This window comes from Pristiophorus japonicus, chromosome 2, assembly GCF_044704955.1.
Source record: "Pristiophorus japonicus isolate sPriJap1 chromosome 2, sPriJap1.hap1, whole genome shotgun sequence".
In the NCBI taxonomy this organism is placed as follows: Eukaryota; Metazoa; Chordata; class Chondrichthyes; family Pristiophoridae; genus Pristiophorus; species Pristiophorus japonicus.
Window position 1 is genome coordinate 232,275,517 of NC_091978.1, and position 27,534 is coordinate 232,303,050.

The window sequence follows — 27,534 nt, forward strand, 5'->3', positions numbered from 1 at the left end:
TGAATGTTGTTCAGGTCTTGCTGCATGTGGACATGGACTTCTTCATTACCCGAGGAGTTGCCAACAGAGCTGAACAATGTAATTAGTTTACAGCCCCACTTCTGACCTCATGATGGAATGAAGCTCATTAATGAAGCAGCTGAAGATAGTTGGGCTGAGGACATTGGCCTGAGGAACTCCTGCAGCGATGCCTTGGGGCTGAGATGATTGTTCTCCAACAATCACAACTATCTTCTTTTGTGACAGGTATGACTCCAGTCGCCAGAGGGAGTTTTACCCAGGCACCTTGGTGCCCCACACGGTCCAATGTTGCCTTGGTGTCCATGATGGTCACTTTCACTTCGCCTCTGGAATTAAGCTCTTAAGCTCTTGTGTTTATGTCTAGACCAAGGCTGTAATGAGGTCTGGAGCTTAGTGGATCTTCTGGAACCCAAACTGAGCATTGGTGAGGAAGTGCTGCTTTACAGCACAGCTGATGACTCCTTCAATCATTTTGCTGATTGAGAATTAGGCTGGTAGGGTGGTAATTGGCCAGGTTGGTTTTGTCTGTCTTTTCATGGACAGGACATACCTGGATGATTTTTCATATTGTCAAGTAGATGCCTGTGCTGTAGTTGTACTGAAACAGCTGAGCTGGGGCACGGTTAGTTCAGGAGCACAACACTGCAGCCAGGATATTGTCTGTGCCCATAGTCATTGCTGTGCACTCAGACATTTCTTGATATCACATGGAGTGAATTGAATGGCTGAAGATTGGCATCTGTAATAATGGGGACCTCCAGGAGGAGGTGTGACTAAAGATAGTTGTGAATGCTTCAACCGTGCCTTTTGCACTCAAGTGCTGGGCTCCACCATCATGGGGATGTCCATGGAGCCTCCTCCCTTTAGTCGTTTAATTATCCATCACCATTTGTGATTGGATGTGGCAGGATTGCAGTTAATCTGATCCATTGATTGTTGGACTGCTTAGCTCTGTCTGTGTCATGCTCGTTCTACTGTTAAGCATGCATAAAGTCCTATGTTGTAGCTTCACCAGGTTGGCCTCTGATTTTCAGGCACGCCTTGTGCAGCTCCTGGAATGCTCTCCTGCACTCTTCATTGAACTACGGTTGGTCATCTGGCTTGATCGTGATGGTGGACTGCTAGGCCATGAGGTTACACATTGTTGGTCTGTGTGTATGGCGAACTATATGCGATGGATACAGGGTTTAAGAGTCGTATTTCTTTATGCCAGAATCTGTTGTCTTTTGGTTGTTTTAAGGATTTCATACTCAACTTTTCCATTAGTTCTTTTGAAGATTTGAGTTTTCTGCTGCAAGTCTTGTTCAACCAATATTGCTTCTTGTGTATGATTTTACCCGTTTAGGTATATAACTTGGAAATTATCTATTTTTCCTCAGCAAAGTTATTGTTTTTACAAATCTTGACTGAATCTTCTGTGTAATCCAGGTGTTTTATGTTACAAACTCCATTTAAGTATAAACTTGAGTTAGAAATGACTCTCGCGAATCGTGCCATTATATGGAACACTTTACTCCACTGCACCCAATATTTTGATGTTCGCTGATGACTACAGTGTTCATTTCCATTCACAACTCCTCAGAAAATGAAGCAGTCCATGTCCGCATGCAGCAAGACTTGGACGACATTCAGGCTTGGGCTGATGAGTAGCAAGTAACACTCACGCAACACAAGTGCCAGGCCATGAATATCTCCAACAGCAAGAGTCTAACCACCTCCCTTTGATATTGAATGGCATTACCATCGCCAAATCCCTCACCACTTTCTTTCAGATGGTAGTAGCAATTCAAATGTTAATATCTAAGTTGGATATCCAGGCCAAAGCTTCCAGTGTAACAGCGTGGATATCTAGTAAGCTGCCTGCAAATATTCTCTGAGGGCAGTGCTCAATGATGTGCTCCAGGGTCTCATTAGGAGCTCCACAGTAGCATGATGGGGATGCTTTTATCTTCCACCTATGGAGAATGTGGCAGCATCTACCATGACCAGTTCTGAGGCGATTGATGTTAGTCCACTATTTATGAGGAAGGTTTGATCCTTCAAGTTGTCCTCTAAGGAATCCATTCCATATGTCGCAGTTCTTCCAAGCATTTCGCCATCGGTCATCAAGGCTGTGGAGAGATCGCTGAAGGATTTTGGCGACAGTCCAAAATGGCCTTCTAGATTTGAGATGAGTTGATGATAGGTTGTTCAAGTCTTTGCTGGTGTAGCGGTTGTATTCTCTGGAGACTGCAATCCCCCAACGTCAGCATCCTGGGGATCACCATTGACCAGAAACTTAACTGGACCAGCCACATAAATACTGTGGCAACAAGAGCGGGTCAGAGGCTGGGTATTCGATGGCGATTGTCTCACCTCCTGACTCCCAAAACCTTTCCACCATCTACAAATCAGGAGTCCACTTGCCTAGATGAGTTTAGCTCGAACAGCACTCGAAGCTCGACATCATCCAGGACAAAGCAGCCCGCTTGTTTAGCACACCATCTATCACCTTCAACATTTACGCCCTCCACCACCGGAGCACAGTGGCTGCAGTGTGTACCATCTGTAAGATGCACTACAGTAACTCACCATGGCTTCTTCGGCAGCACCTCTCAAACCCACGACCTCTACCACCTAGAAGGACAAGGGCAGCAGGCACATGGGAACACCATCACCTGAAAGTTCCCCTCCAAGTTACACACCATCCTGACTTAGTCATTACGGCACAGAAGGAGGCTATTCGGCCCATCGAGTCCATGCCAGCTCTATGTGGAGCAATCGACTCAGTCCCATTCCCCTACTCTACCCCCATAGCCCAGCAAGTTTATTTCCCTCAAGTGCCTATACAATTTCATTTTGAAATCATTGATCATCTCCGCTTCCACTACCTTCGTCCGTAATGAGTTCCAGGTCATTACCACTCGCTGGGTAAAAGTGTTGTTCCTCACATCCCCTGTATCTCTTCCACAAAACCTTAAATCTGTGTCCCCAAGCCCTTGTACCATCAGCTACTGGGAATAGCCTTTCTCTGTCCTAATCTTGTACACCTCTATCAAATCTCCCCTTAACCTCCTTGCTCCAAGGAGAACAACCCCAGCTTCTCCAACCTAACCTTGTAGCTAAAATCCATCATCCCTGGAACCATTCTGTTAAATCTCTCCTGCACTTTCACATCCTTCCTAAAGTGTGGTGACCAGAACTGAATGCAATGCGTAGTTGTGGCCTAACCAGAGCTTTATAAAGGTTCAGCAATAGTTCCCTGCTTTTGTACTCAATACCTGTATTTATGAAGCCCAAGATCCCATATGCTTTGATAACTACTCTCTCAATATGTCCTGTCACTTTCAAAGATCTATGCACATGAACCCCCAGGTCCCTCTATCCCTGCACACTCTTTAGAACTGTGCCAATAAGTCTATATTGCCACTCCCGATCCTTTCTGCCAAAATGCATCACCTCACACTTCTCACTTCTCTATTAAATTCCATCTTCCACCTATCTGACCATTCTGCTAGCCTATTTATGTCTGCTGTTGTAGTCCATTGATATCATCCTCACTGTTTGCCACACCTCCAAGCTTGGTATCATCAGCAAATTTTGAAATTTTACTCTGTATTCCAATATCCAAGCCATTTATATATATATATATATATATATCTATCAAAAAAGCAGTACTATTTGACAGCTATGAAACTGAAAAAAAAATTTATGCTAGAAGTTATAGTTTTGTTTAAATTCGTTCATGGGATGTGGGTGTCATTGGCAAGGCCAGCATTTATTGCCCATCCCTATTTGCCCTTGAGAAGACGGTGGTGAGCTGCTTTCTTGAACAGCTGCAGTCTGAGTGGTGAAGGTACTCCCACAGTGCTATTAGGGAGGGAGTTCGAGGATTTTGACCCAGCAACGATGAAGGAACGGCGATATACTTCCAAGTCAGGGTAGTATGTGACTTGGAGGGCAACATGGAGGTGGTGGTGTTCACATGCGCCTGCTGCCCTTCTCCTTCTGGGTGGTAGAGGTCGTGGGTTTGGGAGGTGCTGCCAAAGAAACCTTGGCGAGTTGCTGCAAAACATCTTGTAGATGGTACGCACTGCAGCCACAGTATGTCGGTGATGGAGGGAGTGAATGCTGAAGGTGGTGGATGGGGTGCCTATCAAGTGGACTGCTTTGTCCTGGATGGTGTAGAGTTTATTGAGTGTTGTTGGAACTGCACTCATCCAGGCAAGTGGAGAGTATTCCATCACACTCTTGATTTGTGCTTTGTAGATGGTGGAAAGGCTTTGGGGAGTCAGGAGGTGAGACACTCACCTTTTACCCGCTCTTGGCACAGTATTTATGTGGCTGGTGCAGTTGCATTTCTGGTCAATGGTGACCCCCAGGATGTTGATGAGGGATTCAGCAATGGTAATGCCATTGAATGTCATGGGACCAACTGTCTTCCTTTGTGAAGATCTATTGGGAAGTTGTTGGCACGTACAAGAACATAAGTAATAGGAGCAAGTGTAGGCCATTTGGCCCCTCGCGCCTGCTCTGCCATTCAATAAGATCATGGCTGATCTGATCATGGACTCAGCTCCTCTTTCCTGCCCGCTCCCCATAACCCTTTACTCCCTTATTGCTCAAAAATCTGACTCTCTCTGCATTAAATATATTCAATGACCCAGCCTCCACAGCTCTCTGGGGCAGAGAATTCCATAGATTTACAACCATCAGAGAAGAAATTCCTCCTCATCTCAGTTTTAAATGGGTGGCCCCTTATTCTATGTCCCCTAGTTTTAGTTTCCCCAATGAGTGGAAATATCCTCTCTGCATCCACCTTGTCGAGCCCCATCATTATCTTACAAGTTTCAATAAGATCATCTCTCATTCTTCTGAACTCCAATGTGTAGAGGCTCAACCTATCCTCATATGACAACCCCGTCATCTCCGGAATCAACCTCGTGAACCTTCTCTGAATAGCCTCCAATGCAAGTATATCCTTCCTTAAATACGGAGGCTAAAACTGTACGCAGTACTCCAGGAGTGGCTTCACCAATACCCTGTACAGTTGTAGCAGGCCTTCTCTGCTTTTATACTCTTCCCCCTTGCAATAAAGACCAACATTCCATTTGCCTTCCTGATTACTTGCTGTACCTGCATATTAACGTTTTGTGTTTCATGCACGAGGACCCCCAGGTCTCTCTGTACTGCAGCAGTTTGCAATTTTTCTCCATTTAAATTATAAGGTTGTGTGCTCTCTAGAACAGATTTATTTTGCATTACTCAAGCATCCAATGTGAGCAGGGAATATATTTCTGCTTGTCACTTTTGCTTGAACAACTTCATATTTTGCATGATTTACTTTGTCGTGTAGCTTACTTTTGGTCACATTTCTCTCTAATTCTGTGTAAGTGTAATGATTGAATTATATCTGATTAATCTGGTCAGTGATACACTTTGGGCTGCTAGATTTAAGCATATAAATAAATATTATCGGTTTGGTTCTGCTGAAACCATAATTTTCAATACAATTGAACCTCGATTATCCACATAATGCAGGAGCAATAAAAACAGAAAATGCTGGAAATCTCAGCGGGTCAGGCAGCATCTGTGGAGAGAAAAACAGAGTTAACGTTTTGGGTCAATGACCCTTCGTCAGAACTGGCGAATGTTCTAAAAGAACAGATTCTCCTCTCTGACTCCGAACGATCGGTCCTCAGCAAAGGCCTGAGCTTCATCCCCTTATGTCCCCACCTCAATGAATTTCGAGCTCTGCACGATGCTGAGCTCTTTTTCTGCCGCTTTCGCCTCCATGCCCACTTCTTCGGCCAGGAATCTTCTACCCCCACCGCCCCCCGCCCCCGCACAGCTGACCCTTTCTCCCTTTTTCAGAATTTGCGCTCTACCTGGACCCGTCCCTCTAGCCTCTTAGCCTCGGCTATCTCAATTTCTCAGCTCCCCTCGTTCACTCCAACCTACCTCCCTTTGAACTTGTAGCAATCCGCTCGCTCAGATCCAACCCCAACTTTGTCATTAAACCTGCTGACAAGGGTGGTGCTGTTGTTTGGAGAACTGACCTCTATCTTGCAGAGGCTAAATGGCCAACTCTCTGACACCTCCTCCCATTTCTCACTGGATAATGCCCCCATACTGAACATCAAGCCATCATTTCCCAGACTGTCACTGACCTCATCTCCTTTGGAGATCTTCGTTCCACAGACATCAACCTCATAATTCCCCAACCCCGCACAGCCCGCTTCTACCTCCTTCCCAAGATTCGCAAACATGACTGTCCCGATAGACCCATCGTTGCAGCCTGTTGCCCCACAGAACTTATTTCTTCCTATTTCGACTCTTATTTTTTTTTCTCCCCTTGTCCACTCTCTTCCCACCGACATCCGCGACTCCTCCGATGCCCTCAGTCACTAACAGTTTCCAGTTTACCGGCCCCAACTGTCTCCTTTTCACCATGGACGTCCAATCTCTCTACACTTCCATCCCCCACTAGGATGGCCTGAGGGCTTCTTCCTTGAGCAGAGGCCTACCAGTCCCCATCCACCACCACCTTCCTCTGTCTGGCTGAACTTGTTCTCACATTGAACAACTTCTCCTTTAACTCCACTCACTTTCTCCAAATTAAAAGTGTTGCTATGGGAACCCGCATGGGTCCCAGCTATGCCTGCCTTTTCACAGGATATGTAGCACTTTCTTTGTTCCAGTCCTACTCGGGTCCCTTCTATTGTGTTCCCAACACAGATGAGATTGCACACAGGGAGGTTAAAGTAACAGTGACCTCAGTTTAATAAGACACTCCAGAGTGAGGAACAGGCCTTAGGGGCCGGCTTATATACAGTGCTCCCAAGGGATGCTGGGATCCCTTGGGACGTCAGGGGATGAGCTTCCTGGTGGCGGAACATGGGAGTGCATGCTTTACAGATAAACATAACTCTCCCACCGTCCCCGCCCCCGCAAAAGTCAAAGTGAGAACTATTTACAAGGTGAGGCGGTCGGGAGCCTTTCTTTCCCTGGTGGACCGCCTCGATATAAATGTTTGTTCTGGTGTGTTGGCTGTGCCCTCGCTGGGCTGGCATGTTGTTGGCCCTGCAGGGCTGCTAGGTGAGCCTTCCCTTGCTGGGCAGTTGGGCGTGATGGGTTCAATTTCCTGGTGCGCGTGGTGTCATTGATCCTTTGGGTGTGTGTTGTGGGCTCAAAAAAGGTGGTGTCTGCTGTGGATTGTTCAGGACAGTCTGTGTGAACCGCAGCCTCGTTTGGTCCAGGTGCTTTCTGCAAATTTGTCCATTGTCTAGTTTGACTAGAAACACCCTATTCCCTTCTTTAGCTATCACCGTGCCCACGATCCACTTGGGACCATGTCCATAGTTCAGCACATACACAGGGTCATTCAGATCAATTTCCCGTGACACAGTGACGCGACCATCGTTTATATTTTGTTGCTGCCGCCTGCTCTCTACCTGATCATGCAGGTTGGGGTGAACCAGCGAGAGTCTGGTTTTAAGTGTCCTTTTCATGAGTAGCTCAGCCGGGGGCACCCCTGTGAACGAGTGGGGTCTCGTGCGGTCGCTGAGCAGTACTCGGGACAGGCGGGTTTGGAGTGAGCCTTCTGTGACTCGTTTAAGGCTCTGTTTGATGGTTTGTACTGCCCACTCTGCCTGCCCATTGGAGGCTGGTTTAAACGGGGCTGAGATGACATGTTTGATTCCATTGCGGGTCATGAATTCTTTAAATTCGGCACTGGTGAAACATGGCCCATTGTCACTGACCAGTACGTCAGGCAGGCCATGGGTGGCAAACATGGCCCTCAGGCTTTCAATGGTTGCGGTGGCAGTGCTTCCCGACATTATTTCACATTCAATCCATTTTGAAAAAGCATCCACCACCACCAGGAACATTTTACCGAGAAACGGGCCCGCATAGTCGACATGGATCCTCGACCATGGTCTGGAGGGCCAGGACCACAAACTTAGTGGTGCCTCTCTGGGCGCATTGCTCAACTGAGCACATATGCTGCATTGCCGTACACAGGACTCTTAAGTCAGAGTCGATACCGGGCCACCACACGTGGGATCTGGCTGTCTCTTTCATCTTTACTATACCCAGGTGTGTGCTGTGGCGATCCGAGATGAACGTCTCCCTGCCCTTTTTTGGTAGCACTACGCGGTTACCCAACAACAGGCAGTCTGCCTGAATGGACAGCTCATCCTTTCGCTGCTGGAACGGCTTGATTGGCTCTTGCATTTCAACAGGGATGCTGGCCCAGCTCCCATACAGTACAGTTTTTTTTACTAGGGACAGCAGAGGATCTTGGCTGGTCCAAGTCCTAATCTGCCAGTCCGTGACAGGTGATTTATTATTTTCAAATGCTTCCATGATCATCAACAAGTCTGCGGGCTGCGCCATTTCCACCCCTGTGGTGGGCAATGGTAGCCGACTGAGAGCATCCGCACAGTTCTCGGTGCCTGGCCTGTAGCGGATGGTATAGATATATGCTGATAGCGCGAGTGCCCACCTTTGTATGTGGGCTGAGGCATTAGTATTTATCCCCTTGTTTTCAGCGAACAGGGATGTAAGGGGCTTGTGATCAGTTTCCAGCTCAAATTTGAGGACAAACCGGTACTGATGCATTTTCTTTACCCTGAACACACACGCTAATGCCTCTTTCTCAATCATGCTGTCGGCTCTCTCGGCCTTAGACAAGCTCCTGGAAGCATAGGCGACAGGTTGCAACTTCCCCGCAAAGTTAGCTTGAAATACACACCCGACTCCGTACGATGAAGCATCACATGCTAGCACAAGTCTTTTTCAAGGGTTATACAATACTAGCAACTTGTTGGAGCATAAGATGTTTCTGGCTTTCTCAAAAGCAATTACTTGTTTTTTTCCCCATACCCAGTTCTCACCTTTACGCAATAACACATGTAGGGGCTCTAAAAGGGTGCTTAACCCCGGTAGGAAGTTACCAAAATAGTTGAGTCCCAGGAACGACCGCAGCTCCGTGACATTCTGTGGCCTGCGCGCATTCCTGATAGCCTCTGTCTTGGCGTCTGTGGGCCGAATGCCATCCGCCACGATTTTTCTCCCCAAAAACTCCACTTCTGTTGCCACGAAGACGCATTTCGACCTCTTCAGCCCCAGCCCTATGCGATCCAGTCGCTGGAGGACCTCCTCCAGGTCTTGTCGGTGCTCGGCGGTGCCCCGACCCATGAGCAATATGTCGTCCTGAAAGACCACTGTGTGTGGTACCGACTTGAGTAGGCTCTCCATGTTTCTCTGGAAGATCGCTGTAGCCGACCGAATTCCAAAGGGGCATCTGTTGTAGATGAACAGTCCCTTGTGCGTGTTGATGTAGGTGAGGCCCTTCGAAGACTCCTCCAGCTCCTGCGTCATGTAGGCCGAAGTCAGGTCGAGCTTGGTGAACGTCTTGCCTTCTGCCAGCGTCGCAAATAGGTCGTCTGCCTTAGGTAGCGGGTATTGGTCCTGTGGCAAGAAATGATTAATAGTTACTTTATAATCGCCGCAAATCCTGACCATGCCATCACTTTTGAGTACTGGAACAATCGGGCTGGCACACTCGCTGAATTCCACTGGGGAGATGATGCCCTCGCGTTGCATCCTGTCCAGCTCGATTTCCCCACTCTCCCTCATCATGCGAGGTACCGCCCACGCCTTGTGACTGGGTCGTGCCTCTGGGACCAAGTGGATCTGCACCTTCGTCCTGGAAAAGTTTCCAAAGCCTGGCTCAAAAAGGGAAGGAAATTTGTTGAGAACCTGGGTACATGAGGCCTCATCGACATGTGATAGCGCTCGGATGTCACCCCAGTTCCAGCGGATTTTGCCCAGCCAGCTCATTCCAAGCAGTATGGGGCCATCGCTCGGGACAATCCAGAGTGGCAGCTCGTGCACCGTGTTCATGTAGGTGACCTTGACCATGGCGCTGCCCAGGACAGTGATAAGCTCTTTGGTGTACGTTCTCAGTTTCGTGTGGATGGGGCTCAGGGCTGGTCTGAATGCCTTGTTGCACCACAGTCTCTCAAACATCTTTTTACTCATGATGGATTGGCTAGCGCCAGTGTCCAGTTCCATGGCTTACGGGTAAGCCATTCAATTTTACGTTTAGCATTATATGTGGACATTTTGTCGAAAATGTGTGCACCCCATGTACTTCAGCATCTGCCTCCTCTCTCTAAGGCTCGAAATTGCTTTGATCCACCATGGATCGATCTTCCTCTGCCACGTGGTGGTTAGCAGGTTTTGCAGAGCTTGCAGCTCATTTGCAAGCTCGTTGGAGGCGCCCCATTGTTCCACCTTGCAAACCTGCCCTTTGAAGTGGCATGAATAGGCTGAATGGTAGCCTCCACAACGCCAACAAGGTGTGAATTGCCTTTGTTGGGGACGCTGAGTCATCTGGTTCACCTGAGGCCTGCTGGCAGTTGCAGACTCGTGGTTTCTGTCCTGTACATTTCTGCTCGCAAAAACAATTCCAGTTAATTTATGAACATTGCTAGCACTTGTGTGCTGAGAAATTTGTTTAGTGTTATCACGGGTGGACATAAACGCCTGTGCTATCGCAATGGCCTTACTGAGGGTCGGTGTCTCTACAGTCAAAAGTTTTCGTAGGATAGTCTCGTGGCCAATGCCTCGTACAAAAAAGTCTCTGAGCATTTGCTCCAGATAGCCATCAAACTCCCATTGTCCTGCAAGTTGCCTTAGCTCGGCGATGTCGCTCGCCACTTCCTGACCTTCAGATCGCTGGCACGTGTAGAACCGATACCTCGTCATCAGCACGCTCTCCTTCGGGTTAAGATGCTCCCGAACCAGTGTACACAGCTCCTCATACGACTTATCTGTGGGTTTCACCGGAGCCAGAAGATTCTTCATGAGGTTGTAGGTCGGTGCCCCGCAGACTGTGAGGAGAACCGCTCTCCTTTTTGCAGCGCTTCCTTTTCCGTCCAGCTCGTTGGCTACAAAGTACTGGTCTAGCCGTTTGACATTGGCTTCCCAGTCCTCACCCTCCGAGAACTTCTCCAGGATGCCCACAGTTTGCAGCATCTTTGCATTGATTTCGTATTCTCGTCGCCAGTTATTGTGTTCCTAACACAGATGAGGCTGCACACAGGGAGGTTAAAGTAACAGTGACCTCAGTCTTTAATAAGGCACTCCAGAGTGAGGAACAGGCCCTAGGGGCTGGTTTATATACAGTGCTCCCAAGGGATGTTGGGATCCCTTGGGACTTCAGGGGATGAGCTCCCTGGTGGCGGAACATGGGAGTGCATGCTTTACAGATACATAACACCCTTCCTCACCTCTTTTTCCGGTACATTGATGATTGTATCGGTGCCGTTTCCTGCTCTCGCCCTGAACTTGAAAGTTTAATTCACTTTGCATCCAATTTCCTCCCTTCCCTCACCTTCATCTGGTCCATCTCCGACTCTTCCCTTCCCTTCCTCGACTTCTCCCTCTCCATTTCTGGGGATAGGCTTTCGACCAATATCCACTATAAGCCCACTGACTCCCACAGCTACCTGGGCTACACTTCCTCCGCCCCCCGCCCTCCGCTGCATTCTGCAAGCACTCCATTCCATTCTCCCAGTTTCTCTGTCTCCATCACGACGCCACATTTCACACTAGTGCCTCTGACACGTCTTCCTTTTTCAGCAACCGAGGATTCCCCTCCGCCGTCGTTAACATGGCCCTCGACCGTGTTCGTTCTATTTCCCGCACCTCTGCTCTCACCCCTTCTCCTCCCTCTCAGCACCACGACAGGGTTTCCCTTGTCCTCCCCTTTCACGCCTCCAGCCTCCACGTTCAACGGATCATCCTCCGCCATTTCCGCCACCTCCAGCGTGATCCCACCACCAATCACATCTTTCCCACCCCCAACCCCCCTCCCAGTATTCCGAAGGGATCGCTCCCTCCGTGACACGCTGGTCCATTCCGCAGTCACCCCCAGCAGCCCCTCCCCTTCCCAAGGCAGCTTCCCGTGCAAGCGCAGGAGATGCAACACCTGCCCTTTTACCTCCTCCCTTCCCATTATCCAGGGCCCCAAATATTCCTTCCTAGTGACAGTGATTTACTTGTACTTTCAATTTAGTATACTGTATTCACTGCTCACGATGTGGTTTCCTCTACATTGGGGAGACCAAGCACAGATTGGGTGACCACTTTGCGGAATGCATCCGTTCAGTCCATAAGTGTGACTCTGAGCTTCTGGTTGCCTGTCACTTTAATTCTCCACTCCACTCCCACCCTGATATCTCCATCCTTGGCCTCCTACACTGCTCGAAGCAAGCTCGAGGAACAGCTACTCATCTTTCGTTTAGGCACTTTACACACTTCTGGACTCAACATAGAGTTCAATAATTTCATAACGTAACCTCTGCCCATCTTTGGCTCCCTCCTCCCCACCCCCCACCCCCGAGCTTATGTTTTTTCTCTTTGTCTCCAGTGGTAGCTGGTCATTATTCCGCCATTCACACCCTATCTAGACTAATCTTTTTCTAACTCCTACCATTACCATTTCAATTCGGCTCATCATCCCTTTTGTGTCTCTAATCTCTCCTGCCTTCCACCCTATTACAGACCTTCCCTTTTGTTCTTTCTTCCCCTTCCCCTTTCAGTGCTTCTTAAGAATCTGTTCTTTTCGAATATTCGGCAATTCTGACGAAGGGTCGTTGACCTGAAACGCTAACTCTCTTTTTCTCTCCGTAGATGCTGCCTGACCCGCTGAGATCTCCAGTATTTTCTATTTTTATTTCAGATTCCAGCATTCGCAGTATTTTGCTTTTGTATTCATGCCTGTCTCCGACACCACCTGGTGGTTAATGGAAATTGGTGCATAATTGAGAGCATTCTGATACTGGGTTTGGAACCGATTCTAGCTTCTGATTGGTCTGTTTATTATCTAATCAAGTTCTCAGCATGTGCAGATAAGAACGATATTCAATTTTAAAATTAAATAATCTATATTTGTGAAATTTACTGGCAGTCGAACTCCTAATATCATTTGACTGCCTGATATGTTTTTGTCACTTTTTGTTTCAATTTCCCTTCACAATTTTTTGTGTCCCTATTTAATATGGGATTGACTTGGTTACATAATCACAGATGACTGTGGAGTAGCTCTCAGCCAGCTTGGCAGTCATCGTGATTCTCTTCAAACAGTTACATAAGAACATAAGAAATAGGAACAGGAGTAGGCCATACGGCCCCTCAAGCCTGCTCCACCGTTCAATATCATGGCTGATCTGATCATAGGCTCAGCTCCACTTCCCCGACCGCTCCCCATAACCCCTTATCCCCTTATCGTTTAAGAGACTGTCTATTTCTGTCTTAAATTCATTCATTGTCCCAGCTTCCACAGCTCTCTGAGGTAACAAATTCCACAAATTTACAACCCTCAGAGAAGAAATTACTCCTCATCTCTGTTTTAAATATGTTTTATTCTAAGATCATGCCCTCTAGTTCTAGTTTCCCCCATCAGTGGAAACATCCTCTCTGCATCCACCTTGTCAAGCCCCTCATAATCTTATACGTTTCAATAAGATCGCCTTTCATTCTTCTAAACTCCAGTGAGTAAGAGGCCCAACCTATTCAACCTTTCCTCATAAGTCAACCCCCTCATCCCCAGAATCAACCTAGTGAACTGCCTCCAAAGCAAATATATCCTTTCGTAAATATGGAAACCAAAACTGCACGCAGTATTCCAGGTGTGGCCTCACCAAAACTTTATATAACTGTAGCAAGACTTACCTGCTTTTATACTCCATCTCCTTTGCAATAAAGGCCAAGATACCATTGGCCTTCCTGATCACTTGCTGTACCTGCATACTATCCTTTTGTGTTTCATGTACAAGTACCCCAGGTCCCGCTGTACTGCGGCACTTTGCAATCTTTCTCCATTTAAATAATAACTTGCTCTTTGATTTTTTTCTGCCAAAGTGCATGACCTCACACTTATCAACATTATCTGCCAAATTTTTGCCCACTCATTTAGCCTATCTATGTCCTTTTGTAGATTTTTTGTGTCCTCCTCACACATTGCTTTTCCTCCCATCTTTGTATCATCAGCAAACTTGGCTACGTTACACTCAGTCCCTTCTTCCAAATCGTTAATATAGATTGTAAATAGTTGGGGTCCCAGCACTGATCCCTGCAGCACCCCACTAGTTACTGGTTGCCAACCAGAGAATGAACCATTTATCCCGACTCTTCTGTTCTCAGTTAGTTAGCCAATCCTCTAAGAGCTAATAAGGAAAGGGTATACACATTAAGCGATATGCCACTTAATAGTGTAGATGAACAAAGGGACCTTGGAGTGCAGGCCAGTTGGATAAGATGGTTAAGAAGGCATACGGAATGCTTGCCTTTATTGGCCAAGGCATAGAATATAAGAGCAGGGAGGTTATGCTTAAATGATATAATACTTTGGTTAGGCCGCAACTGGAGTACTGCATGCAGTTAAGGTCGCCGTATTATAGGAAGGATGTGATTGCACTAGAGAGGGTGCAGAGGAGCTTTACTAGGATGCTGCCTGGAATGGAGCATCTTAGTTATGAGGACAGATTGGATAGGCTGGTTTTGTTCTCATTGGAACAGAGGAGGCTAAGAGGGGACCTCAATGAGGTGTACAAAATATTGAGGGACCTGGACATAGTGGATAGTAAGGGTCTATTTCCATTGATGGAGGGGTCTATTACAAGGGGGCGTAGTTTTAAGATAGTTGGTTTAAGGTTTAATGGGGATATGGCCAGGGGCTTCTTTATGCAGAGGGTTGTGGACATCTGGAGCTCACTGCCTGGAAGAGTGGTGGATGCAGAAAATGGGCATTTAAAGTGCCGTAACCTGCAGGGTTACGGACCTAGACTGGATGACCTTTTGTTGGCAGATATAATGGTAAGTATTGTAGGGAATCGAATAAGGCCAGGGTGATCTCCTGGACTAGTTTCGATCGCCTGGATGGATCGGAGAGGAATTTTCCTAGTTTTTTTTTCTCCCTAAATTGGCCTGGGTTTTTACCTGGTTTTTGCCTCTCCCAGGAGATCACATGGCTTCTGTTGGGATGGAGTGTAGAATGTTTCAGTATAAGGGGTGTCGCAGTTGTGTGAGGCGGACTGGTTGGGCTGGGTGCTCTTTGCCTCTCTGTCATTGTTCATAGGTTTATATGTAATCTTTAGGGCTGCTGACCAAGGGTCGTGTGGCTCTTTGTCGGTCGGCGTGGACACAATGGGCCAAAATGGACTCCTTCTGTGCTGTAAATTTCTATGTTTCTATATTTTGTATTGCTCTTCACGGTAGATAACACTAAGAACACCCCAATATTGGATAATCAAGGGGCTACCGGGAGGGAGGGTGATACTATCACCATCACTAATGACGTAGTACTAGGTAAAATAATGGGACTAAAGGCAGACAAGTCCCCTGGACTTGATGGCTTACATCTTAGGGTCTTGAGAAGTGGCAGCAGAGATAGTGGATGCATTGGTTATAATCTACCAAAATTCCCTGAATTCTGGGGCAGTCCCAGTGAATTGGAAAACTGCAAATGTATCGCCCTTTGAAAAAGGAGGCAGACAAAAAGCAGGAAACTATAGACCAGTTAGCCTAACATCTGTGGTTGGGAAAATGTTGGAGTCCATTATTAAGGAAGTAGTAGCGGGACATTTGGAAAAGCATGATTCAATCAAGCAGAGTCAACATGGTTTTATGAAAGGTAAATCATGTTTGACAAATTTGCTGGAGTTGTTTGAGGCTGTAACAAGCAGGGTGGATAAGGGAGAACCAGTGGATGTGGTGTATTTGGATTTCCAGAAGGCATTCGATAAGGTGCCACATAAGAGGTTAGTGCACAAAATAAAAGTTCACTTGGTTGGGGATAATATATTAGCATGGATAGAGGATTGGCTAGCTAACAGAAAACAGAGAGTCGGGATAAATGGGTCATTTTCTGGTTGGCAAACAGTAACTAGTGGAGTGCCATAAGGATCGGTGCTGGGGCCTCAACTATTTACAATCTATATTAATGACTTGGATGAAGGGATCGACTGTAATGTTTGCTGATGATACAAAGATGGGTGGGAAAGCAAATTGTGAGGAGGACACAAAAAAAATGCAAAGGGATATAGACAGGCTAAGTGAATGGGCAAAAATTTGGCAGATGGAGTATAATGTGGGAAAATGTGAGGTTATCCACTTTGGCAGAAATAATAGAAAAGCAAATTATAATTTAAATGGAGAAAAATTGCCAAGTGCTGCAGACCTGGGGATCCTTGTGCATGAAACACAAAATGCAGGTACAGCAAGTAATCAGGAAGGCAAATGGAATGTCGGCCTTTATTGCAAAGGGGATAGAATATAAAAGCAGAGAAGTCCTGCAAAAACTGTATAAGGTATTGGTGAGGCCACACCTGGAGTACTGCGTACAGTTTTGCTCTCCGTATTTAAGGAAGGATATACGCATTGGAGGCTGTTCAGAGAAGGTTCACTAGGTTGATTCCGGAGATGAGGGGGTTGACTTATAAAGATAGATCGAGTAGGTTGGGCCTATACACATTGGCGTTCAGAAGAATGAAAGGTGATCTTATCGAAACATGTAAGATAATGAGGGGGCTCGACAAGATGGATGCAGAGAGGATATTTCCAATCATAGGGGAAACTTAAACTAGGAGACATAGCCTCAGAATAAGGGGCCGCCCATTTAAAACTGAGACGAGGAGGAATTTCTTCTGAGGATTGTAAATCTGTGGAATTCTTTGCCCAAGAGATCTATGGAGGCTGGGTTATTGAATATATTTAAGGCGGTGATAGACAGATTTTTGAGCGATAAGGGAGTAAAGGGTTATGGGGAGCGGGCAGGGAAGAGGAGTTGAGTCCATGATCAGATCAGCCATGATCTTATTGAATGGCGGAGCAGGCTTGCGGGGCCAAATGGCCTACTCCTGCTCCTATCTCGTATGTTCTTATGTAAGGGAGAAAACAGGAGTTGTGGACAGTTATACTTTTTGTACATTAGGTAGTGGTGTCCCTCATGGATCAGTTCTGTGAACACTTCTGTTCACTGTGTAGATCAATGAATTAGGTATTGGTCTCGAGGGAGTAATATCAAAATTTGCAGATGATACAAAAATAAGAGATTTTGTTAATTCTTTAGAGGAACAAAGGAAACTGAAAAGGGATATTGATCAGATGGTGGAACGGGATTCAATGTGATTGAGTGCGAGGTGATGCATTTTGGTAAGCAAAAGACAGCAGCAATTTATACTCAATGGAAGTAGGCTTGGTGCCGTGGAAAAGCAGAAGAACTTGGCAACAGGTCCACAGAATATTAAAGGCGGCATCTCAAGTTAAAGGCTATAAAAAAATGAATGAAATTCTAAGTTTTATTTCAAGAACTATAGAATATATAAGTCAAGATGTAAAGATCAGCCTATATAAAACCGTAAGATTTTGGATAGAGTACTGTGTGCAGTATTGGGCTTCGCACCATAGGAAGGATATTAAGGCTTTAGAGAGGGTACAATGCAGATTCATTAGGATGCTTTCTTGTATGAGGAAATATAAATACGAAGAAAGACTTGAAAAGTTGGGTCTTTTTTCTTTAGAACAACACAGATTATGGAACGATGTAATGGAAGTTTTTTAAATCATGAGGATGGGACAGGATAGATAGAAGCAGACTGTTTCCAGTAGTTCCAGTAAGAGGGGCTATGGATACAATTTATAGATAGAATGTAAAAGATTTAGAACCGGATGCAGGAGAAACTTCTTCATACAGAGAGTTGTCAAGCTGTGGAATTCACTACCAGGGTTACGAGTTGAAGCAAAAACTATGCAACATTCAAGATTAGATTGGACATTTGGATGAAGGAAAAAGAAACAGGGATATATATGGGAGCAAGGTGTGTAAATGTGATTAGAATTATTTGCTCGCTTGGAGGCTAACTATCCACTTGGACTGAATGGCCTATTTCTTTATTGTAACTTCTGTGTATTTTATAACTCCATGTGCAATGCCACAGCAGATTGACTGATGTATTCTGTATAGTTTCCTTGCATTTTGCGTAAATAGGTCTATAAAATATTGGTACCCCTTAATGTTGTAACTGCACCGTGGAGGAGACATTTAAATTTCAGGTGAGTAATTACGTTTCACTAGAAACTGTTAGTTATTTTAGGCCTCAAGTTTTCCACTTTTAGGAGGGATTCCCTAAAGTTTTCCCACTTGCTAAGCCAAATTCCCTTGAATTTTGACAGTGCATTGTATGGCAATTTTATATTGGAAAAATCTGCCTCAAAGGTATTTATTGCAGAAAAGTGATTCATAACATTTATTTTTCTTGAACACGGAGGTACGGTTCACACTTCTGTATTGTACTGTACGCAGAAAAGAAATCTGAGATTAAAAGCCAAGTCAGAAGTGACAGGAGTTATTTGTCACACGAGCTTTTTCACAGGAAAGTATGTTGACTTAGAGAAATTGAAAAATTCAAAATTAAGTGAAATATTAAACCTGAATTTCTAACGGCTTCACATTTAGTGCCTCCTCAAAGGATGTCATAGGCAGTCCCTCGGAATCGAGGAAGACTTGCTTCCACTCCTGAAGTGAGTTCTTTGGTGGCTGAACAGTCCAATACGAGACTCTGTCATAGGTGGGACAGATAGTGAACACTTCGAGGCAGTCGAAGCATTTTACACTTGTAACAGTTTCTTGTTATTATTTATCTTTGTATCTGTTGATGTAGCCTCGAGAAATTTTATGGAGATTATGGCCTTGAAATTGCGGTTGGTAGCGTAGCTAAAGAGTACATCACTGATAGCGGAACAAGGCTCTCTTTGAAAACTTACGTTATTTCACTGTGGAGTTGAGCGCAGCGTAGTTGCCCACGGATCCTGGGGTGCACCATGTGCATAAGCTTACCTGAGATTACATGGGGTAGTGCGCCAATCAGGAAACCGAAATCTCCGATGCCCATTCATTTGTAGGGCATAGATTTGAGAAGCTTTTTCTACCGCCCTCCTATTTCTGGTGCACCCTAGCATATTAGGCAGTTAGTGCAGAATTTTACGTGGAAATGTGGGTCAACTTCCAACATTTAGGCCATGCAAGAAAAAAAAAATGTTCTAAATGGCGACATGAGTTTTGGAGCCTGTCATTTCATTTAAGCAATCTTGCACTGAGCCGTGAACTTATTACAAACATGCTTTTTAATGCACAAAATATGAAAGTGCCCTAAATCTCAAACAGTCCAAATTTACCAAGTTTATTAACCTGAAGATTTATGAGAACCTGTCTTTTGAAATAGTGCAATTAGCACTTGCTGTTCCCGGCAGGACAGTTTAATCTTACTTTATCTTAGCTGCTTTTAAGTTTGATAAGTTTTAAACCCATTCATTGCACACTGAACACCATATTTCAAGCTGCTGTTTTGATGCTGCACCTAATATTGCATATCCCTCCCCTCCCCTTACGCTGTGCAAGCAGGCTCCTGCATCTGTTTGCACCAGCTGTAACATTTTGCTGCATAATTGATGCACAGTTGGTGGCCAATTAGCCCAACTCTGCACCAGCAATGAGGATTTGACAGTCGCAGCAGATGATTTGTTCAGTCGGAACTTCATAGTTCGCAAGTTCTGGATTTAGCACATGCACAAATCCTAAACTTGTGGTCACTTTCAAAGGGAGTACTATGCCGTCATATCGAGTGCAAATTCTGCCCCTATATTTTCTGATGGAGGAAATATATTACCTCTTGGACTACAGACAGTAAGTGCACAACACATTGGTCTTCCTCAACAAAAACTTTTTTATATGACAGTTTTTTTTTGTGACATCGAGGCAACTTTTTTAAAAATTCCTCATTGTTAATGAAGCATAATACCTGAAATCTAATGTGCATTAACACACATTAGTGTTTAAGGAAAAAATAAATCAAAGCAAATACTCTACAAAAACATACAGAAATTGCTGCTAATAAATGATAAGAATTTGGTTTGTAACAGTATTGAGAGGCATGTTCCCAGAAATAATCTAATACAAGATGACTGCCACCAGACATTTTAAGGATAAGTAGCACGACTACTGCTAAATATAAAAGGCAAATCTGAAATATCTGTATAAGCACTCATCAAGCAAATGTGATTAAAACTTTCATAGAAATGCCGATGAGTGCTTAATAAAGTTGGATGAACTAAGAAAATATGTAGAATAATGTATATCTTCTCAATATCTTTCTCAGCTTTGTGGATACCTTGCAGCTTGTCTTGTGATCTGTACAGCATAATTGGCCATGCATTCAGTGTATCACATGCAGCTCTGTCTATACATGTAATATACATTGTATACATACATAATAGAAATGAGCATTCACTGTATATTAACCTTGATTGTATTTGATTTTTAATATGCTTTTGCACATAATTGCACTTTTAGACAGCCTTGTTTCAATTAGAATCTATAGCGTGCTGACATAGTGATGATTTCAAACTTTGATTTATTTACAGCCACAGCAAAGTTTTAAAAAAAATGAGATCTATAATCATTTTCTTTTCTGTCTAGTCTAAACGGAGATCCCAAGGACTGTCTCTGGACCCAATATACCACTGCCTGAATCGAACAATACTCTATCAACTATCAAGACCACATAAGACTGTTCCACAGCAAGTTGCTCTTTTAGACTCTTTAAGGGTTCTGACAGTCAACCGCACTCTTATTCTAGGACCTGGCAATCATGATCAAGAATTCATTGGCTGCCTGGCTCATTGTTTAATTAGTCTCTATGTTGGAAGGTAGGTCTTTAGAAATTATTTTTGAAAGCTTCCCCACTACATGATAGCTAAGTAAAATAAGCTGATATAATATTGTCCTAATAACAATCCAGGGTTATTACATAAAAACTCTTAACTTTGATCATTCATGAAAATTCTCTTCTTTTAATCTGTGTGTTTCTACCCGAGGAAAAGAGTGTTTGAAGACCAGGCCCTCCAATCTGCCACCAAGCTCATGGTCTATAGGGCTGTAGTAATACCTGCCCTCCTGTATGGCTCAGAGACATGGACCATGTACAGTAGACATCTCAAGTCGCTGGAGAAATACCACCAACAATGTCTCTGCAAGATCCTGCAAATCCCCTAGGAGGACAGATGCACTAACATTAGCGTCCTCGACCAGGCCAACATCCCCAGCATTGAAGCACTGACCACACTTGATCAGCTCCGCTGGGCAGGCCACATTGTTCGCATGCCAGACACGAGTCTCCCAAAGCAAGCACTCTACTCGGAACTCCTTCACGGCAAACGAGCCAAAGGTGGGCAGAGGAAACGTATCAAGGACACCCTCAAAGCCTCCTTGATAAAATGTGACATCCCCACTGACACCTGGGAGTCCCTAAGTGGAGGAAGTGCATCCGGGAGGGCGCTGAACACCTCGAGTCTCATCGCCGAGAGCATGCAGAAATCAAGCGCAGGCAGCGGAAAGAGCATGCGGCAAACCAGTCCCATCCACCATTTCCCTCAACAACTATCTGTCCCACCTGTGATGGGGTCTGTGGTTCTCACCTTGGACTGTTCAGCCACCTAAGGACTAATTTTTAAGAGTGGAAGAAAGTCTTCCTCGATTCCGAGGGACTGCCCAAGATGATATTTCTACGTCAAACATGTAGATTATTTTCTGCAAGCTTAGTACATGATGCATCAATGGCATCAAACCACAACCACAATTTATTGCAAAATGCAAAATATAGTGGATGATGGAAATCTGAAATAAAAACAGAAAATGCTGGAAATACTCAGCAGGTCAGGCAGTATCTGTGGAGAGAGAAACAAAGTTACCATTTCAGGTTGATAATCTTTCACCAGGACTGGAAAAAGTTAGAGATGTAACAGATTTTAAGCAAATATAGTGGAAGGGGGTAGAGGAGTGGAGGAAAGAACAAAAGGGCAGGTCTGTGATAGGGTGTAAGGAATGATTAAATGACAAAAGGTATGATTGTACAAAGCAAAGCTCGAGGAACAGCATCTCATCTTTCGATTAGGCACTTTACAACCTTCTGGAATTAACATCGAATTCAACAATTTCAGACCATAACCTCTGCCTCTATTTTTTCAGATGGCAGCTATTGATGATTCTGCCATTCCCATTTACACCTCTTCTAGACCCATCTTTTGTTTGTTTACTTGTCCCATTGCCATCTCCTTTTGCTTTGTTTAATCATACCTTTTGTCATTTAATCACTTCTTCCACTTTTTCCAGTTCTGACCTGAATCGTTAACTCTGTTTCTTACCACAGATGCTGTCTGACCTGCTGAGTATTTCCAGCATTTTCTGTTTTCTTTGTTTAAAATGGGGATTCGGTTACATCTGCAGACCTGGTCCATTATCCCCTACTCTCTAGCCGCACTTCAACTGAAAACTATATTTGGTCTCCACCCCTTGGGGATAATTTATTAATCACAATTTATTATATTGAGACCTTTTGATGTATATAGTCACTTAAATATGATGACAGTTCTCACAAGTGACGCAATTGGTTTTAAAATGTTTCTGGTGAGTCCCCATTGTTGGAGAAGCCACTATATATATATATATATATGGGATAGATTCAAAATTATATGGGGGATAAAGTTAATAAGAAGAAACATTTTCCACTAGCGGGTGGATCAGTAACTAGAGGACACAGATTTACGATAATTGGAAAAAGAACCAGAGAAGAAATGAGAAATATTTTTTCTCTGAGTTATGTTCTGGAGTGCATTGCCAGAAATGGAAATGGAAGTAGATTCAGTAGTAATTTTCAAAAGGGAATTGGATATATACTTGAAAGAAACATTTGCAGGGCTATGAGGAATGAGCAGGAGAGTGCGACTCACTGGATAGCTCTTTCAAAGAACCGGCAAGGGTACTATGGGCTGAATCGTCTCCTTCTGTGCTATAGAATTCTATGATTCTACATCAGTACTTAGTGCCTTATTTTAAAAAGTCAGTCATTTTGAATTTTTGTAGTAAGTTTGAATGTCATGAATATTACAGTCTGAGAAGAATTCAGTTCAGTTTTCAATCACTAACTTCGGTTCCAATAGAAAAGCTAGTACCTGTATAGTATTTATGTAATAGTACAACAGTTGAAGTTCAACTTGTATTTCCTTTATTGTAATGCTATTGTATTGCTATTGAAAACACGAATAGAAATGAGGTAATCCCAGGACTACTAAGAGCCAAGGACTACTTCAAGAGTTATCTCATCCCAAAGCTTCAGCAACAAACAAACAGCCATTGCTGCTGAGCATGCGGTACACCTGTATAACCTAGCAATGCTTTTTTTTTTGTACTGAGGCTTTGTATTATTCTTCCCTGAACTGCAAGGAAGGTCTTCTAACATATACAGGTAGAGTTTCCACTTTGGGCGCAATCGGCAATCCGGGCGCACATTGCGCTGATTTTGAGAAGTGTTTTTTTCCCTTCAAGTTTCCGCCCGAACTCATTTGCATATCACCAAACACACAATTTGCCATAGAAACATAGAAAATAGGTGCAGGAGCAGGCCATTCAGCCCTTCGACCCTGCACCACCATTCAATATGATCATGGCTGATCATGCAACTTCAGTACCCCACTCCCGCTTTCTCTCCATATCTCCTGATTCCCTTAGCCATAAGGGCCACATCTAACTCCCTCTTGAATATATCCAACAAACTGGACTCCACAATTTTCTGTGGTAAAGAATTCCACAGGTTCACTCTCTGGGTGAAAAAGTTTCTTCTCATCTCGGTCCTATATGGCTTACCCCTTATCCTTAGACTGTGACCCTTGGTTCTGGACTTCCCCAACATCGGGAACATTCTTCCTGCATCTAACCTGTCCAGTCCCGTCATAATTTTATATGTTTCTATGAGATCCCCTCTCATTCTTCTTGATTCCAGTGAGTATAAGCCCAGCCGATCCAGTCTTTCTTCATATATCAGTCGTGCTATCCCAGGAATTAGTCTGGTGAACCTTCGCTGCACTCCTCAATAGCAAGAACGTCCTTCCTCAGATTAGGAGACTCAAACTGCACACAATACTCAAGGTGTGGTCTCACCATGGACCTGTACAACTGCAATAAGACGTCCCTGCTCCTATACTCAAATCCTCTAGCTATGAAGGCCAGCATGCCATTTGCCGCCTTCACCGCCTGCTGTACCTGCTTGCAAACTTTCTATGTCTGATGTAGCATGACACCCAGGTCTCGTTGCACCTCCCCTTTTCCTAATCTGTCACCATTCAGATAATATTCTGCCTTTGTGTTTTTGCTCCCAAAGTGGATAACCTCACATTTATCCACATTATACTGCATCTGCCATGCATTTGCCCACTCACTTAGCCTCTTAGCATCCTCCTCACAACTCACACTGCCACCCAGTTTAGTGTCATCTGCAAACTTGGAGATATTACACTCAATTCCTTCATCTAAATCATTAACCTATATTGTAAATAGCTGGGGTCCCAGCACTGAACCCTGGCGGCACCCCACTAGTCACTGCCTGCCATTCTGAAAATGACCCGTTTATTCCCACTCTTTGCTTCCTGTCTGCCAACCAGTTCTCCATCCACGTCAATACATTACCCCCAATACCATGTGCCTTAATTTTGCACACTAATCTCTTGTGTGGGACCTTGACAAAAGCCTTTTGAAAGTCCAAATACACCACATCCACTGGTTCTCCCTTATCCAATCTACTAGTTACATCCTCAGAAAACTCTAGAAGATTTGTTAAGCATGACTTCCCTTTCATAAATCCATGCTGACTTGGACCGATCCTGTCACTGCTTTCCAAATGCGCTGCTATTACATCTTTAATAATTGATTGCAGCATTTTCCCCACCACCGATGTCTGGCTAACCGGTCTATAATTCCCTGTTTTCTCTCCCCCTCTCTCCTTTTTTAAAAAGTGGGATTACATTAGCTGCCCTCCAATCCATAGGAACTGATCCAGAGTCCATGGAATTTTGGAAAATGACCCAGCACAATCGGGCAGCGTTTTAGAATTTAGAACGTTTTTTAAAAAATTTGCTTTAAAAAATATTCCTTGATATATTTAAGAGTGGTAACTTGGTGCAGTTTGATAAAGTTGAAAATAGGTTTATCACAAAAACATAAGCATTTTTAATCAGCATGTCTTGTTCACCACCTGTGAGTAACCCAATTTTAAAGAACTGAAAATCACTTTTTTTTAAAAAAAACTATACAGAACCATTTGCTAGTTACATTGGTGTAAGGAGTCAGTTTCTTAGTAAATTAAAACAAATTTGTATTCAAAAGATTTTAAAAGGTGCCTATCGCCGCCTCAGGCCAGCAAATGGGCACAATTAGCAGAAACTCGCCATGGTGATTAATTCCATCGAGGGTGTGGCCAATTTTGTTGGCAGGGCCAGTTTATAATGTGATTATTTTTTTTAAACTCGAGCAAAAGATCGTGGAAACTCGATTTATTTTGGACGTAATTTGCGCTTGAAATTCAACGATCTTTTGCGCTGGTTTAGCCGATTTTGGGTAAATTGCACTGAAAAAAAACAGTGAAACACAGCAGAAAGTCCAGGCCACGATCAAAATTGCAATCACAACTTTTTAACCACTGCATATGCACACTATTTTTGTGTTGATGCTGTTGCTCTGAAATGAATCCTGCAAAGTAAATATTTAAATTTTTTTTTAGTTGCCATGAGAAAACCAGGGGGTTTTAACTTATGGGCTTCATCAGCATGTGATTGTGATGCCCTGTAGCTGTTGACATCATTTGACCAAAATGATGACTGGTGAGGATGTATGGTGAAGACCAGGGAAGTGGTTGTGAGCTAAAATGAAATTTCAGGACAAAATGTTTTTGATCAAATGGGATTCGACAATGCTGGAAAGAAAGACACTTGCAATTTTATATAGCGCTTTTTCAAGCATCTCGTGCATATGTCAAAATTATTTTGAAGTGTAGTGGCTGTTTTTATGTAGCCAATTTTATTCCAAAAGCGAATTTATACTTGTACTATTAGAATACATCCAAAAGTATTTTAATTGTTTATTCCAACCATTTAGTTCTTTATATATAGGAAGTTTTAACCAGAACTATGTGCCATACATGAGCTAAGTACAAGCAATCATAGAAACGGCATAGAAGGAGGCCATTCGGCCCATTGTGTCTGCACCAGTCAAAAGAGCTATCAAGCCAAATCCCACTCTCTAGCTCTTGGTTCATAGCCTTGCTAGTTACAGCACTTCAGGTGTATATCCAAATACTTTTTAAATGTGATGCGAGTTTCTGCCTCTACCGCCCTTTCAGGCAGTGCATTCCAGATCTGCACCACCTCTGGGTGAAAAAAATCCTCCTTCATTTCCCTCTAATCCTTACACCAATTACTTTAAATCTATGCTCCCTGGTTATTGACCCCTTTGCGAAGGGAAATAGTTACTACCTGCCCACTCTATCTCGGCCCCTCATAATTTGTCTACACTGCAATCAAGTCTCTCCTCAGCCTCCTATGTTCCAAAGAAAACAACCCCAGCCTATCCAATCTTTCCTCATAGCTTAAAATTCTCTAGTCCTCGCAACATCCTTGTAAATCTCCTCTGTACCCTCTCTAGTGCAATCATGTCTTTCCTGCAATGTGGTGACCAGAACTGTATGCAGTACTCTAGCTGTGGATTAACTAGTGTTTTATACAGTTCTAGCTTAAACTCTCTGCTCTTATATTCTATGCTTCGGCTAATAATGAAGACGGACGTTAAGTATTCATTAAGAACTATACCCACATCTTCCACCTCCACAGATAGGTTACCTTTTTGGTCTCTAATCGGCCCTATTTTTTTCTTTGTTATTCTCTTCTTCTGTATGTAAAACATCTTTGGATTTTCCTCAATTTTACTTGCCAGTATTTTTTCATTTTTTCTCTTTTGTTTTCTTAATTTTCTTTTTAATTTCCTGCACTTTCTATACTCCTCTTGGCTTTCTGTAGTATTGAGCACTCGCTAGTTCTGGCGAAGGGTCATCAACCCAAAATGTTTCCACAGATGCTGCCTAACCCGCTGAGATTTCCAGCGTTTTCTGTTTTTATTTCAGATTCCAGCATCCACAGTATTTTGTTTTTGCATGGCTGACCTGATCTTGAGCTCAGCTCCACATCCCTGCCCGCTTCCCATAACCCTTCACTCACTTATTGTTCAAAAATCTGTCTATCTCCACCTTAAATATATTTAATGACCCAGCCTCCACAGCTCTCTGGGGCAGAGAGTTCCACAGATTTACAACCCTCTGAGAGAAAAAATTCATCCTCATCTCAGTTCTAAATGGTCGACCCCTTATTCTTAAACTATGCCCCCTAGTTCTAGATTCCCTCACAAGTGGAAACATCTTCTCTGCATCTACCCTGTCGAACCCCCTCAGTATCTTGTATGTTTCAATAAAATCACCCCTCATTCTTCTAAACTCCAATGAGTATAGACCCAACCTGCTGAACCTTTCTTCAAATGTCAACCCCTTCATCTCAGGAAGCAACCTAGTGAAACTTCTCTGAACT

General features: G+C 44.1%; 1 protein-coding gene across 1 annotated transcript in view; it reads left to right on the forward strand.

Moving 5' to 3' along the window:
- Nucleotides 1–27,534, forward strand: part of wdfy3 (WD repeat and FYVE domain containing 3) — a 690,816-nt gene that overhangs the window by 442,909 nt on the left and 220,373 nt on the right. Inside the window, exon 38 of the mRNA XM_070871062.1 lies at nt 20,552–20,781. Within this exon, the coding sequence (XP_070727163.1) occupies nt 20,552–20,781 (230 nt within the window). The remainder of the gene's footprint in view (nt 1–20,551; nt 20,782–27,534) is intronic.